Genomic DNA, 17973 nt, shown 5'->3' with positions numbered 1-17973 from the left:
ATTTTTGATTCCTGAATATTATCTGGGAGTGGATTAAAATAATGAAGATTAGTTTCCTGTCACATAAAAAAAAGAGGACATTATTTTTACCACTAATCCTTAGCAGTTTCATTTATCAAGGAAAAATCCTAATCAGTAATCCATTAAATACATTGGTTATTTTCAGTCAGAAGAACAATTTGAGTTGGAGTCACAAATAAATGGTATTTATGTCATGTTGTTATGCTGATTTCCCAGACTAGTGTGAATATACTTAGTGAAAGTCTCTTTTATTTCTTTAGGCAAACAATTTTCCCTCTCTGAGCCTCTAGTGTTGATGATATTTGACTGAATGATGTCACTTCCTTTAATTATATTTTGTCTGCATGTTCTAGTCTCGGGGAACAAGGCTATTTCTAAAATCTCTTTATATTTTTTAAAAAATATTTTGTTTTCCATCTTTATTTTCTTTTGCTTCCTTATAATAAAATGTTTTTGTTTCTTATTTTCTGTAACATGAAAAATACTTTATGACTGTTTGTCTGTGACTATGCAATTGTTTACGTTTAAGAAATTGCCATTAGCATAAGCGCATTTATTTTCTTCCTTTTTGCTACTTGAGTTCTGTGATAAATTTTAAAATTAGATAGTTAAAGACACAAGGGTACAAATTTAAAAAGCAACATAGCTATTATAATTTTGCTCAAAAAACATATTTATTGCCAACTGAAAACATGAGTCAAACTAAAAACTTATTATGAGATAGCTATGGTAATGACCTTGGCCCAGTGAGACAGCCAACTTTCAAATATCTTAGGTATTATGTTTTCAGGTATATATTTTCTTTTGGGATTTTATAAATCCAAATATCTCTTTTAAAACCAAAATAAGCTGTTACATGTTGACATGACATATTTGCAAATCACAAAAAAGTTTATGAAAAGTATAATTCATTAAGAGTAGCTATTTTTGTTGTTGCTGGAAGGGTGAAGATGGAGGGAATCTGATAAAGACATCTTATAAATTCAACAGACACAAAAGAATTTGATCTCCCATAAGCAACTGTGAAATTACAATAACAGATCCTGGGAAGTTCTACAATTCTAATTTAGGTTTACAAGTTTTCTTCTCATCTATTCAGTAGATATTTTGTCGAGCACCTGTGCTAGGTTCAATTGTGCCCCCAAAACATGTTCATTCCTAACTTTTATTACCCGTGAATGTGATCTCATTTGCAAATAGGGTCTTTGTACATGTAACTGAGTTAAGATGAGGTCATACTGGATTAGGGCAGACCCTAATCCAATGACTGATGTCCTTATATGAAGAGGGAAATTAGACACAGAGACACACAGAGGAAAGACAGCTATGTGAAGATGGTATCAGAGAATGGAGTGATACTGCCACAAGTCAAAGGGTGTCAAGAATTGCTGGCAACCACCAAATGCTAGAAGAGGCCAGAAAGGATTTTCTTTTAGAGCCTTTGAAGGAAGTATGGCCCTGTTCTTCTTGATTTTGGACTTGTATCCTCCGGAACTGTGAGATAATAAACTCCTGTTGTTTTAGGCCACTCAGCGTATGGTAATTTGTTTTGGTAGCCTCAAGAAACTAGTACAGTACCTAACTATCCACCTAGCATTAGGGCAGTATACATAATAGATGTAGCCACTCACCTCTTCGTGCTTACATTGTAGAGGGCGGTTGGAGTGGGTAGACAATAAACACATATATTATAATATTTCATTATATTTGGTGATAAGTGCTAAGGAGAAACTTAATCCATTGTAATAGAGATATGAAATGTATGGGTGATGTTGTTTGCCTGTGTCTCCACCCAAATCTCATCTTGAATTGTAGTTCTTGTAATTCCACATGTTATGGGATGGACCCAGTGGAAGGTAATTGAATCACGGGGGCAGCTACCCCCATGCTGCTGTTTTCGTGATAGTGAGTTCTCCCGAGATCTGATGGTTTTATAAGGGGCTTTTGCTCGGCTCTTCCCCTTCGTGCCATCATGTGAAGAAGGACATATTTGCTTCCCCTTCCACCATGATTGTAAGTTTCCTGGGACCTCCCCAGTAATGGCAAACTGTGAGTCAATTAAATCTTTTTCCTTTATTAAATTACCCAGTCTCAGGTAGATCTTTACTGGGTAAATTTATAAAATGAGAATGGACTAAGACAATGGGGGACAGTTGTTATTTTATATGTGGTAGTCAGGGAAGGTATCTCTGGGAAGGGAATACCTGAGCAAAGACCTGAAGGATGTCATGGAGCAAACCACAGAGATTTTCAGAAGAGCATTCCAGGTAGAGAGAACAGCAAGTGCAATCGCCCTGAGAAGTCTGTGTATTTCAAGGTGTTCCAAAAATGCCAAAGAGGCCAATGTAGCCAGAACAGGCAAAAATGATGGGAGAGGAGATGTGTTGAGGAGGTGGATGCTCACAGATTATGTAAAGCTTTGTCGGTGAATGACCAAATATCCCGGTTTGCCCAGGAAAGGCTCAGTATAGAATGTTGTCTCATTGTAATTCTAAAAAATTGTTTGGAATCTTCCATTGGTAGCTTGGGCCAGACGGTAGCAATAGAGGTGGTGAGAAATGATTGGCTGTTGTATAAATTTTGAACGTAGAGTCTTTCCTTAGGAAAGTTACTTTGCTTCACTATTTTAGCTTCCTTTAGTAAAAAGTAAACATAATTTGTCTTCTAAAGACATCGTGAGATTTCATGTGTTGATGATGTATTAGCAATTTTGTAAACATATTTTAAATGGCACACATTAATGTATGAACATGGGAGGCAGCATTGATATAAAAACAGGTTCTTGCCAATTTGTTCTCTCTCTTATCAAGTAAGCCACAAACAGTATATTTTGAACCTATTTTTTTGGTATTCATTGTATTATAAATGGTTATAATGATTTCAAGTGTGTTCTTCCTATCTAACCAATATGCATTAATTTGAAACAATGAAATTGCCATTTTTCTAACTCAGAAATGTTCAAACATCTGCCATTTCTTATAGTTTAACCTAATACAGTAAGAAAGGATTAACCAGGCAATAAGGAAAGAGGTTCAGGAGATTTGGGAGATATTCCCAGAGGATATCCCCAGACGCTGAATGGTCCTGGAGAAATCATAAGCATCCTTGTGCTTGTTTTCTCCTTTTCACTGTGAGGCTAATGAAATGAAATAAAATGGCCAATTAAAATTTGATAGTGTTTTGATAGTGTTGTTGTTGTTTGAGGTGGAGTGTCGCTCTGTCACCCAGGCTGAACTACAGTGAGACAATCTCAGCTCACTGCAACCTCCGCCTCCCAGGTTCAAGTGATTCTCATGCTTCAGCCTCCCAAGTAGCTGGGATTACAGGTGTGCACCACCACACCTGGCTAATTTTTGTATTTTTAGTAGCGATGGAGTTTTATCGTGTTGGCCAGGCTGGTCTTGAACTCCTGACCTCTGGTGATCCTCCCACTTCGTCCTCCCAAAGTGCTGAGATTACAGGCGTAAGCCACCATGCCCAGCCAAAGTTTGGCAGAGTGTTTAGTGATGCCCAAACACAAACACAATATGGTTTCAGATGAGTATTCCTTATTTTTCCAATCCACGTTAGACTTGGGGAAATAGCCCTTGTCCCCTTGATGGGCCCTTTAATGTAAGTAATATTGCAGCCTTGCAGAGGTACATTCTACTTGAATGGCTAGCTCATTTTTATATAATGCCCCAGGCCATGCAGGCTGCTTGGCATCTTTGTGGAACTACGCTAATTGTCCCATCAAGCCTGTTTAGCAATTATTGTGTGTCATTATTAAAATATTATTCTCTTATTGTGAAGAAAAGATACTAAAGCATGCTGTAGGTCAGTCATTTTCTAGTGACAGGGATTAGAGGACTAGAATCCATTCAATTTTTAAAACTTTACCTACGAATAGTTAGAAAATATATGCTTGAAATAATCTCATTCTAGTTTATTGTTATTGTTTATTTTCTAAGCCTTCTTTACAAATATATTTTCCCACTGTAATTCAGTTTAAATGGATGGTTTTTACTTCTTAATAAAATTATTGACTATTGATTTATATCTGATACAATCCTTTGTAGTATTCAATGCTGATGTTGAAAAAATTCAGCCACAATGAATAAGGAGTGTTCCCAAGAACCCTCAGACAAAAAAAGAAAAACAAAAGAAAACATGAAACCACCCCCAGGATCAGAATGAAAATGTATTTGCTCCTAACATCAGATGTCTTCGGTTTAGAATACTTATTTCAACTTGAAATTTTCTTAATTTATAGACATAATCTTGACATCTGGGAATACGAGATTTAGGACACTATTGTATTGCAAATGATGACTCTTTAGTGCAGTCAATGTTTTTATCTTAAAGAAAATGATTTTACCTTTCATGACAATAATAAAGGTGACCTAGGAAAGTGTTCCTTAAATAATTCCAAGCTTATTATATTAATTAGCAAATATTAATTGATAGCAAACCTAATCATCTTTTCTTCTAATTTGGTCACAACTTCTGTTCCTTTGCAATCCTATTCTCACCCCATTTTATCTTTTATAAAAATACGCAGAGGGTGTCTCTTTTTCACTTTGGTAAACGTTTTAAATATCAGAAAGTTGATTTTCTCTTATTTTTAATATAAGCAAATATTTTAATATAATCAATTATATTTAATACATTACATATAAAAACATCTACTATTTCTATCACTGGGCCTAAGGTAGGTACATCCTCAATATACAATTGAATTTTAAAGAAAAAATATTTACTAAGATAAAATAAAGAGTGAAATGCCAGAGTTCTTATAAATTGTTGCTACAAATTATATCATATGTTTAAAAGGGTAACTTTAATGGAAAAATTGGTCTAGAGATACTTTTTTTTTTTTTGAGATGGAGTCTCGCACTGTCACCTGGGCTGGAGTGCAGTGGCGTGATCTCGGCTCACTGCAACCTCCACCTTCCAGGTTCAAGCAATTCTCCTGCCTCAGCCTCCCAATTTGCTGGGATTACAGGCACCCGCCACCACACCTAGCTAATTTTTTGTATTTTTAGTGGAGACAGGGTTTCACTATGTTGGCCAGGCTGGTCTCAGTGATCCACCCGCCTCGGCCTCTCAAAGTGCTGGGATTACAGGTGTGAGCCAACACGCCCCGCCCATCTTGGTTATTTTGTTCACAATGTTGGGTGAAAGGGTTAAGTCATGACTAATTGCTATCATATGAATTTCTGCCCAGTGTTGTAGTACAGAAATTTGGTGTTTCTCTTTAGACCATTTGATGTGGACAGAGAATGAAATGTAAAATATGCCTCTCTTCAGAAAGAAGACTTACGTTGAAAGAAATAAGCAGAATAGCGTGCCTATACCTTTTACACCTCTCCCAGGTGCATGAAGGAGGCTTCCCAACTGGTGGGCTTCTTTGGAGAGCAATCAGTCAAGGAAAAGGCTCCTTTGATGGAGAATCCCCCAATATCAGTCTCTGAAGATCTTTTCAGTGAAGCTCTGCAGTTCCTCCAGTGAGGAATCCCATGTTTTCTGGCCTGGAAAGTGGTAGGAAGAGTGTAGAGCCGGTTGCCTGGCTGCAAGAGAAGAAGCCTGGGAAAGCCTCACCCTTTTTGAACAGGGTCTCTCTCCTCCCCTCCAGCACTTCTGCTGTCATGCCACCTGGAGCATCTCTGGGCAATCTTAATAGAAAGTAAATCTTCCATATTCTGAAAGGGTACGAGAAGCAGCATTCACCTGGCTGCACAGGGTTTAGATGAGGATCTGACTGTCAGCCCATTTGCCTCTACCTTCACTTCCAAGCTAGCAGTGCCTCCAATCCAGAATCCCCTAGGGTGCTACACTGTGACTTCTCTCGCTTCTCATGGTGCTCCTCTCTACTGCTGCTTTGCCAGTTCCCCTACTTCTCTTCTCTCCTCTCCTCTCTTCTCCTCTCATTTCTTTTCTTTCTAGACAGGGACTCACTCTGTCACCCAGGCTGGAGTGCATTGGCACGATCTCGGCTCACTGCAACCTCCATCTCCTGGGTTCAAGCAATTCTCCTGCCTCAGCCTCCCGAGTGGCTGGGAGTACAGGCGCCCACCACCACGCCTGGCTAATTTTTGTATTTTTAGTAGAGACAGGGTTTCGCCATGTTGACCAGGCTGCTCTCGAGCTCCTGACCTCGAGTGATCTGGCCACCTCGACCTCCCAAAGTGCTGGAATTACAGGCGTGAGCCACCACACCAGGCCCTCCACATGCTTTTTATCAACTACCAACTTGCTGACATTGCACACTAGCTGTTCTTTCCCTTTCTCTTTGACTTTGTCAATTCGCATCTTTTACACTTTTTCTTCACTCAAATTCTAGTGGGCTTTGTGAGAAGGAAAAAATTAAATTCATGTGTTCAATCAAACCAAAAGTCCCCAATTCCTTCTTAACTCTTACCTTCGAAACTATACTTAGCCCATTGTTTTCCAGTAAAAGAGGAAAGTACGTCAGTATAAACAGACTGTAGTTTAAAGCAAGGAAATCACATTTTTCCCTCTGAGAAGGATTTTGCCTCCTGAGGAATAATTCCATGGAGGCAACAACAGTTATTGGGGTCACCACAAGAACTCAATGCTAGGGATACCAAAATTAGCAAGGTGTGACCTTTGCTTTCAAAAATCTTACTCTAGGCAGTGGTTCATGCCTGTAATCCCAGCACTTTGGGAGGCCAAGGCGGGAGGATCACTCAAGCCCAGGAGTTTGAGACCAGCCTCGCAACACAGGGAGAAAAAGACACAAGCTCCATAAGCAGAGACCAGCGTGCATATTTTGACTAAGCCACTTCCCTGTTGTGTAACATTAAGTAACTGATTGAAATGCTCCTGTGCCTTTCCACAGCATAACACAAACAGCACATTAGGATAGCGAAAAGAACCAGAGTCCTTCCTCTGTTTTTGTGAAGAAACAGATTCAATTCTAGTTAACACTGAGTGTCATTCTGCGTGGTGAGAGGCTGGGAAAGTCTGGGAGAATTTCCTCGGCGACTCTAAGATTAGGGATGGCCTGCGGCTGCGTCCGACTTCCTGGAGCTACTTAAGTCTGAACTCTGGTCTCATGAAAAATTCAAGGTTGATGCATTTATAAAATTCTTTTTGTTCTTGCAGTTTTTTCAAGGGGGAACATGGCAAAGATGTTCAGTTTCATCCTTGTTACCACCGCTCTGATAATGGGCAGGGAAATTTCGGTAAGCTTACTGTGAAAACTATTGTCATGTTTATAATGCCTGCTTTTATCTGAATTTTCTTTCATTTTGCATTAAATCTATAGTGACTTGTCATTGAAATAACTACGTGGGAAAAGCAAAGAGTCTGGTAGAAATACTGGACACGTAGTAAAGCAGCACTTTAAAGCGCTTTACATTTTTGCGGGGGAGGCCGAGATGGGTGGATCACAAGGTCAGGAGTTCGAAACCAGCGTGGCCAATATGGTGAAACCCCATCTCCACTAAAAAAAATACAAAAAATTAGCCGAGCGTGATGGCACGCATCTGTCGTCCTAGCTACTCGTGAGACTGAGGCAGGAGAATCCCTTGAACCCAGGAGGCGGAGATTGCAGTGAACTGAGATCATGCGACTTCACTCCAGCCTGGGCGACAGAGTGAGACTCCATCTCAAAAAAAAAAAAAAAGTGCTTTACATTTTTTTAAATAAAAAGTATTCATAATAAATAAGTAATTTTTTAAAATTCACTGGAGTTATTTGGTTGGAATATTAGAAATTTGAAACTGTCCATAGTAATTAAAATTAACCTTGAGCTTTTCAATATTGAAAAGTGTAAAACTAACCAGATTATTTGAAAGTAATTACATCGAACTTGTGTTGTCCTTCATTTGTGAATAAAAAAGAGAAAACATTCATTCAAAGTTCTTGGAGAAAGAAAACTCCTAGGTTTTAAATAAGCTTACTAAATATGCGTATGCAGTCTCATAAAGATTGGGCATACGTGACCTGTGATGTCTTCAGTTATTTTACAATTGCATAGTGCACTATGTTTAACAATATCACAACCGATCCCCCACTATTGTAAAACAACACAGGACCCAGACACCATAAGATGCTCTTGCTGTTCATTTTTTAGCCTATGTGACTAAAGGCGCTAAGCAAATAACTCTCTCAGAAGGGATAAATCTGAGCGATAGGGATAGAGTAACAAGAACAAATAAGAAGTAATCCTAGAGAGGCCTGGCGCAGTGGCTCACGCCTGTAATCCCAGCACTTTGAGGGGCCGAGGTGGGTGGATCGCTTGAGGCCAGGAGTTTGAGACCAGCCTGGACAACACGGCAAAACCCCATCTCTACTAAAAATACAAAAATTAGCCGGGTGTTATGGCACACAACCTGTATAGTCCCAGCTACTTGCCAGGATGAAGCACAAGAATCGCTTGAACCAGAGAGGCAGAGGTTACAGGGAGCCGAGATTGCACCACTGCACTCCAGCCTGGGCAACAGAGCAAGACTCTGTTGAAAGAAAGAGAGAGAGAGAGAGACAAGGAATCATCCTAGAAAAATGGCTGGGAGAGGTTCTGTGACTTGGACCTAGGGGTGGGAAGAAAGGAAGGAAGGAAGGCAGGGAGGGAGGGAAGGAGAAAGAAAGGAAAAGAACAAAAGAAAAGAAAAAGAAGACGAGAAAGAAATCATTTCAGAAAAATGGCTGGGAGAGGTTCTGTGACTTGGACCTAGGGATGGGAAGAAAGGGAAGAAAGGAAAGAAAGGAAAGGAAGGAAGGGAGGGAAGGAGGGAAGGAGAAAGAGAGGAAAAGAACAAAAGAAAAGAAAAAGAAAAGAGGAGAAAGAAATCATCCTAGAAAAGATATCTGGGAGAGGTTCTGAGAAAGGAAAGGTAAGGGAAGAGGAAGGGGAAGGGGAAGGGGAAGGGGAAGGGGAAGGGGAAGGAAAAGGGAGAAACCACCCTAGAAAAATGGCTGGGAGAGGTTCCATGACTTGGACCTAGATATGGGAGGGAGGGGAGATGTACTACATATATATATATATATAAAATATATATATATATTATAGACTATATAAATATAAATGTATTATATATGCATATGTATTTGATATAATATATAATATATAATATATAAATCAATTATGTAATTTTATATATTATATAAATATAATATATTATATAATATAGATTATAATATAATAAATACAATTATATTACATTATATTATGTATAAATATATTTAATATATTATACATTAAATACATTTATATATTATATAATATCTATTCATTTATATTCATATATATTCATATTATATATTATGTAATACATATTATATATTATATTATATATTATGTAATACATATTATATATTATATTATATATTATGTAATACATATTATATATTATATTATATATTATGTAATGCATATTATATATTATATTACATATTATGTAATACATACTATATATTATATTACGTATTATGTAATACATACTATATATTATATTATATATTATGTAATACATATTATATATTATATTATATATTATGTAATACATATTATATATTATATTACATATTATGTAATACATATATATTATATTATATATTATGTAATACATATTATATATTATATTATATATTATGTAATACATATTATATATTATATTATATATTATGTAATACATATTATATATTATATTATATATTATGTAATACATATTATATATTATATTATATATTATGTAATACATATATATTATATTATATATTATGTAAAACATATATATTATATTATATATTATGTAATACATATTATATATTATATATTATGTAATACATATTATATATTATATATTATGTAATACATATTATATATTATATATTATGTAATACATATTATATATTCTATTATATATTATGTAATACATATTATATATTCTATTATATATTATGTAATACATATTATATATTCTATTATATATTATGTAATACATATTATATATTCTATTATATATTATGTAATACATATTATATATTCTATTATATATTATGTAATACATATTATATATTCTATTATATATTATGTAATACATATTATATATTCTATTATATATTATGTAATACATATTATATATTCTATTATATATTATGTAATACATATTATATATTCTATTATATATTATGTAATACATATTATATATTCTATTATATATTATGTAATACATATTATATATTCTATTATATATTATGTAATACATATTATATATTCTATTATATATTATGTAATACATATTATATATTCTATTATATATTATGTAATACATATTATATATTCTATTATATATTATGTAATACATATTATATATTCTATTATATATTATGTAATACATATTATATATTCTATTATATATTATGTAATACATATTATATATTATATATTATGTAATACATATTATATATTATATATTATGTAATACATATTATATATTATGTAATACATATTATATATTATGTAATATATATTATATATTATGTAATATATATTATATATTATATATTATGTAATATATATCATATATTATATATTATGTAATATATATTATATATTATATATTATATATTATGTAATATATTATATATTATGTATTATGTAATATATATTATATATTATGTATTATATATTATGTAATATATATTATATATTATGTAATATATATTATATATGTAATATATAATATATATTATATAATATATTATATATTATATATTATGTAATATATATTATATATTATATATTATATAATATATATTATATATTACGTAATATATATTATATATTATGTATTATATATTATATATATATTATAATATATATATATTATATATATATTATATATATATAATATATATATAATATATATATATTATATATTATATTATATATATTATATATTATGTAATATATATTATATATTATATATTATGTAATATATATTATATATTATATATTATGTAATATATATTATATATTATGTAATATATATTATATATTATGTAATATATATTATATATTATGTAATATATATTATATATTATATATTATGTAATATATATTATATATTATATATTATGTAATATATATTATATATTATATATTATGTAATATATATTATATATTATGTAATATATATTATATATTATGTAATATATATTATATATTATATATTATGTAATATATATTATATATTATGTAATATATATTATATATTATATATTATGTAATATATATTATATATTATATATTATGTAATATATATTATATATTATATATTATGTAATATATATTATATATTATATATTATGTTATATATAGTATATATTATATATTATGTAATATATTATATATTATGTAATATATATTATATATTATATATTATGTAATATATATTATATATTATATATTATATATTATTATATTATATATTATGTAATATATATTATATATTATTATATTATACATTATGTAATATATATTATATATTATATTATATATTATGTAATATATATTATATATTATTATATTATATATTATGTAATATATATTATTATATTATATATTATGTAATATATATTATATATTTATATTATATTATATTTTATGTAACATAGATTATATATTTATATTATATTATATTTTATGTAATATAGATTATATATTTATATTATTTTATATATTATGTAATATATATTATATATTTATATTATATTATATATTATGTAATATATATTATATATTTATATTATATTATATATTATGTAATACACTATATATTATTATTATATTATATATTATTTTATATATTATATATTATTATATTTTGTATTATTTTATATATTATATATTATTATATTTTATATTATTTTATATATTATATATTATTATATGTTATTTGATATATTATATATTGTTATATTATGTATTATTTAATATATATTATTATATTATATATTATTTAATATATTATATATGATATATATTATATATTATTTAATATATTATATATGATATATATTATATATTATTTAATATATTATATATTATATATTATATATTATTTATATGCATATATATTACATATAATATATAATATATATGAATATACATTTATAAATAAATGTATATTTAATATATATAATATATATTAAATATACATATTTAAAAGTATTTATACCAGACAGCCATTCAAAAACCTCATTTATTATAGAGATTTACATGCCAACAATACAATTAACTTCTATAAACCACATTAGTGTTTAGAAAACACATAAGCAATGTCATATAGAGATTGAGAGCACAGTCCTTGAACTGAATTTGAATCCCACCTCCGCTTACCCACTGGGCATCAAGACTGAGCCCTTTCCTACCGCATGGAATTGTTATGAGGATCAAAGGAGACAACTATAAAGTTCCTAGCATAGCAATTCGAATTATTTTATATTATTTGATCTTTTGAGTCCAGGAGTTTTCGCATAAGCCATAATTTCCAATTCTTCAAATAGTAGGTAGTATTAGAACTTTTCAAGCCACTTTCTCTTTGGAATAATATTCTGAAATGGGAACTGGAGACAAAATGGAATCACTGATTTATCCAAATGTTTAAAAAGCACTTGTTTTCCATGAAAATGAGGTGCATACTCATCTCATCTCACCTGTTTTGCAGGCGCTCGAGGACTGTGCCCAGGAGCAGGTGCGGCTCAGAGCCCAGGTGCGCCTGCTTGAGACCCGGGTCAAACAGCAACAGGTCAAGATCAAGCAGCTTTTGCAGGAGAATGAAGTCCAGTTCCTTGATAAAGGAGATGAGAATACTGTCATTGATCTTGGAAGCAAGAGGCAGTATGCAGGTCAGAATGGACTTTTCTTAAGTGTTTCAATAACTTACATTACGCACCCATGTACAGTGATGGTGCTAGTTATTTCAGACTTTTCCTATTTCAGTAACAAGCAATATGAAGCATTATATCTATTGTAAATGTCTTCTTTCACACTTTACTTTTTTTTTTTTGAGGGGGAGTCTTGCTCTGTCGCCCAGGCAGGAGTGCAGTGGTGCAATTTTGGCTCACTGCAAGCTCCGTCTACCAGGTTCACACCATTCTCCTGCCTCAGTCTCCCGAGTAGGTGGGACTACAGGTGTCCACCACCAGGCCCGGCTACTTTTTTTGTATTTTTAGTAGAGGCAGGGTTTCACCATGTTAGCCAGGATGGTCTCGATCACCTGACCTTGTGATCCACCTGCCTCGGCCTCCCAAAGTGCTGGGATTACAGGCGTGAGCCACCGTGCCCAGCCGACACTTTACTTTTTTCTATCTCTGCCGGGGCATTTAATGTGAATGCTAAATATCTGAGAATTTATATCATTTAATAAGAAATCAGGACAATAGATTGTTTAAATACTGATGGACACAGCCAAGCGCGGTGGTTCACGTCTGTAATCCCAGCATGTTGGGAGGCCTAGGTGGGTGGATTACAAGGTCAGGAGATCGAGACCAGCCTGGCCAATATGGTGAAACCCCATCTCTACTAAAAATACAAAAATTAGCTGGGCGTGGTGGCAGGTGCCTGTAGTCCCAGCTACCTGGGAGGCTGAGGCAGGAGAATCACTTGAACCCGGGAGGCGCATGTTGCAGTGAGCCAAGATCGCGCCACTGCACTCCAGCCTGGGCAACACAATAAGACTCCATCTCAAAAAAAAAAAAAAATCAGTGTACACATGGCAGATTACAATTGGGAATTTCTGCATTTGAGCTTTGTGTTTGTGTATGTTTCCTTGTTGCATGTATGCAGTTTTCCCTTCTGAAATCCTAATGTGCATTAGGGCGGCAAATAAGGTAAAAAATAAAGGAGCAGAAGAAGGAAAAAGAACCAGAATTACTAAGGAAAATAAAAGAGTAGTCTTTTATATGTATATTTTCTGATTTCATAATGTCCCTTTCAATGAGGTATTTCTCCCCAGAAACTAAATGATTTTAAACTGGCAACACATTACACACATTGCTGCACAAATCATTATTCTCTATGGAAAACTGTTCACTTGAATTCCTCCAGAAGTAAAAGATAGCTTTTAGAGTAAACAATGATTGTCAGAAACAAAAAGAATGCTAGCGAGAGCACTTTGTCCGTATGTCTATTCTAGCACTACCATGCTACATTGTAATTTCTGTTTATGAGTCTATTGAGGTCAATTAACTGGGCACTCTGTAAGGTCTAGAATGATATTTAATGTACTTTTATTTCCCTGTTGGCTATTAGAGTGCCTGGAACATAGTAGATCCTCATATTCAGGAATGAAAGGAAGGTAGTTCATAGGGAGAGGAATAGCAAGATAAGCAAATATAAATTGGAATACCTATTTGACTAGAATTGAAAGACTGTAGAGGTCAAAGAGATGCCAATCTTATGGGAATAGAAACATGTTTATTTTCTGCTTCTAATCATACAAGAGTAGGATATAGGAGTTGTGAGAGTCTATGCTTCCATAAAATGCTTCAGGGCACCTGGCTGGCTCAGACGGCAGCGCATGAGACTCTTAAAATGCTCCCTTTTTTTCTACCAAGATCCTTATCTCCCTCTGCTCAGACTCCTCGCCCTGGGCTCCTGCTTCTCTTATGGCCAGCATCTTGATCCAACTGCCCTCCCTCTGGCCCTTAGAGATCAGAAAGAGGCCAGAGCCAGTGGTCTGCAGTAGAGGGGATGGCTATAGCGTGAAGATGGCCAGTGCCTCTGTAGCCAAGAGGAACCAGGGACAGTTCGGGTAAAAATGGGCTTGGGAAGCAAACGGACTATCATTTAAGGGATGAGCATACAGATAAGTGATCCCCAAAGAACGTACAAAGCTGATCTCAAGAGCAAGGAACTGGTAGATGCAAGTGGAGCACCATTACTCCAAATTTCAAACCAAGCCCAATACTTGGGGTTTCTATTCGAACACATTCTGAGCAGGTTATTGGCACAGACTCAAGGGCCAATCATGGCAGGGGGCAGCTAATCAGATGTTTGTTCCCAGTACAAGCATGAAGTACAAGCATGAAGAAGAAAAAGGGGAAATAAAATATAAAATATAAACAGTTCAATTGTTCTTTATATTTTAGCATATAGGGAAATAGTACTGGAGAGGCTACTAAGAACAGATACTCAATAAATAAAATATATAACATAAAAATTCCAATAAAGTATGGTGTTTTATACATATATAATATGGTATAAAATATATAAGAACTTGCTCACCTCAAAGTTTATGTTTTTGGTGTCCTTAAATTTAAAACAATTAAATATTCATACATATAATCTGTAGAAATATAAATCTTTTCTTCTTATTTACAAGTTACTTTATTATTACTAAATTAGTTATTTTCTGAATTCTAATTTATCTCATGGTAGAAAACACCCAATTACATACAACCTAGCAATTTGTGCAAACAATGCACAAGGCACATGATTTTCTACAGCATACTATTAAGCTGTATCTTTTTTTAAAGCCTTTGGGTGCTAGCGAATTATGAATTAAAAGGTTACTGTGTCAAATTCATATTAACTGGTGGCAATAACAAAAATCTGGCATCACCACCGCTGTTCACTTGACAACACCACTGGCTCCAGCATCTCCCCTTCTTCCGGAGCCCCCAGTCTGCATGTGAGTGTCTTGAGGCAGGATACAAATTGGCCTAAGGTGTTGACTCTGGAGTTTGATTTCAAAGTCCAGCTGCCCATCTTGCTAGCTGTGGCCTTTGGGGACATTACATAACCTCTGTGTGTCCCATATTCCCCATCTGAAGAATGAGAATAAGAATGCTGTGTATTTGTTGTAAGGATTAAAATATATTCAAATTAGTGAAACTATTTTGGCCAGGTGCCATGAATCATGCCTGTAATCCCTGCACTTTGGGAGGCCGAGGTGGGAGGAACACTTGAGGCCAGGATTTCAAGAACAGCCTGGGCAAAATAGTGACACTCTAACACTACAAAAAAAAAATTGCCAGGCTTGGCGGTGCATGCATGCAGGCCCAGCTACTCAGGAGGCTGAGGCAGGAGGATTGCAGAAGTTTGGGGCTGCAGTGAGCTGACTGTGCCACTGCACTACAACCTGCCTGGGTAACAGAGTGAGACCCGTCTCAAATAAATAAATAAACAAAATAAAATGAGTTAATATATTTAACATCGTAGAGCAAAAGAAGTACTCAGTGAATGCCAGCTCTCTATGGACATTATTATAGCCTTGTGTTCAAGGAAGAAAGCCTACTCACTCTACCCTACAAGAGTATCGCATTCTCTCAATATTAATTTAATTGCACATTTAAAAATAACAAAGAGAGCAAAATTGAGTTGTTTGTAACACAAAGGATAAATGCTTGAAGGGATGGACACCTCATTTTCCATGATGTGATTATTACGCATTGCATGCCTTTATCAAAATATCACATGTACCCCAACAAATACATACACCTACTATGTACCCACCTTCCTTTATCCTTTTTTTTTTTTTCCTTATGTTGCCTGGGGGTGAAGATGGCGGTAGCAGGGCCAGTTCTCGCATATCCCAACATGCTCTGGGGAGTGGCAGCTGACCTCTGTTGCTTACCTCTTTTTCTGTTTAGAATGTGGGGTATTTTGTGCCTTTGGTTCTCAGCTTTGAGCCTCAGCCACCATCCTGAGACAAGAGGAAAAAGCCCATTTGGCAGGCTGTCGTGTCACTTTATGAGCTTAAACATTCAGCCTTCCAACATGGCTTGCTTTCTGCATGATCAGAGAAAGGAGGCACATCACCCAGTTTAATACAGTGTTTGTCAAAACAGAAGGCAGGATGCCTTGGCCTCACTCTAGTATTATGTAAATATTCAAAATTCTTTTTCTTCAAAAAAAAAAAAAAACTCCCATGAACACAAAGCTCTTTAACCTTGCCTTTCTTCTACCTATTCTCCAGGGAGTTGAGTGGGTCAGAACATTTTGAAAATCATCGTTTTAAATATCAAGTTCATATTTTAAATTCTACATTTTTCATACTTTCTGCTGTTACGATTTAAGTCTCATTTCCCAAAGCAGGCTTCTTAACTTGTTAGCTATAAGCAAGTTGAACTACTGGTGCTTTTTTGCTTTTTTAATGTTTATTTATTTGTTGGGGGTTTTGTTGTTGTGTTACTGTTTATTTCAGTTAAAAGCTTTTCTTAAGTTGTGTTTGGCATTTTCTTCTGGGGAGAAGGAAAATTTCAAAAACAAGACCAAAGAAATAAAAAACTCGCAGTTAGCATAAAATAATAACAAGTAGAAAATGTTGGCTGAAACCTCTATATTCACTAAGTTTTCCAGAGGCAAATGTTATAGCTAATCACTTCCATATTTGCCTGGAAAATAGTTTGATCCTTGTGAGTCTTTAGTATTCAGCTCTTTGGTAGGAAATTAAATGTAAGCAAAAAGCTTCTTTCCAAATAGGGCTAAAATCTGCTTACTTTAATAAAAGTGTTGTACTATATACTTGACTACAAGATGTAAACTTTATAACAACATTGAACTAATTTTGGGTAATCATTTTCTCATTGTTTTGCTTCTTGTTTAATTGGCAAAACAGGATCCTTTTTATAATTTAGCATGTATTTGAACACATGTGCTTCTGAATCTTGAAAATAAATATATGAATAAAGCCTAAATCATTACAAAGGTAAACATCTCACCAAAGCAGGAGTATATGGTTGGTCCCAACCATGTGAAGGCTTTATAAAATGACTAAGGTTCTTTCTTTTCTTTTCTCTTCTGATGTCTATGGCCTATTCAACCTACTTAATGTGCAATATATTTTATCTGTAACAAAACAAGAGAGTTGTAAATTTGGCAATTTGGTATCAAAACAATGAACATTTGTTTTTAAATCTTTAAACGTCTTAAAATATGCTACAAGAATGGAATTATGCAATAAGAAAAAAATTTTTTGTTAAGGAAATTAACAAAGC

General features: G+C 33.4%; 1 protein-coding gene across 1 annotated transcript in view; it reads left to right on the top strand.

Annotated features, from left to right (window-relative positions):
• Positions 1-17973, top strand: part of FGL1 (fibrinogen like 1) — a 45830-nt gene that overhangs the window by 16177 nt on the left and 11680 nt on the right. Inside the window, exons 3-4 of the mRNA XM_019032784.3 lie at positions 7129-7208; positions 12699-12879. Coding sequence (XP_018888329.1) covers positions 7146-7208; positions 12699-12879 — 244 coding nt within the window. The 5' untranslated portion in view covers positions 7129-7145. The remainder of the gene's footprint in view (positions 1-7128; positions 7209-12698; positions 12880-17973) is intronic.

This window comes from Gorilla gorilla, chromosome 7 (genome assembly GCF_029281585.2).
Source record: "Gorilla gorilla gorilla isolate KB3781 chromosome 7, NHGRI_mGorGor1-v2.1_pri, whole genome shotgun sequence".
NCBI classification, from domain to species: Eukaryota; Metazoa; Chordata; class Mammalia; order Primates; family Hominidae; genus Gorilla; species Gorilla gorilla.
The sequence above is the reverse complement of the archived record's forward strand: the minus strand, read 5'-3'. Positions and strand labels throughout refer to the sequence as shown.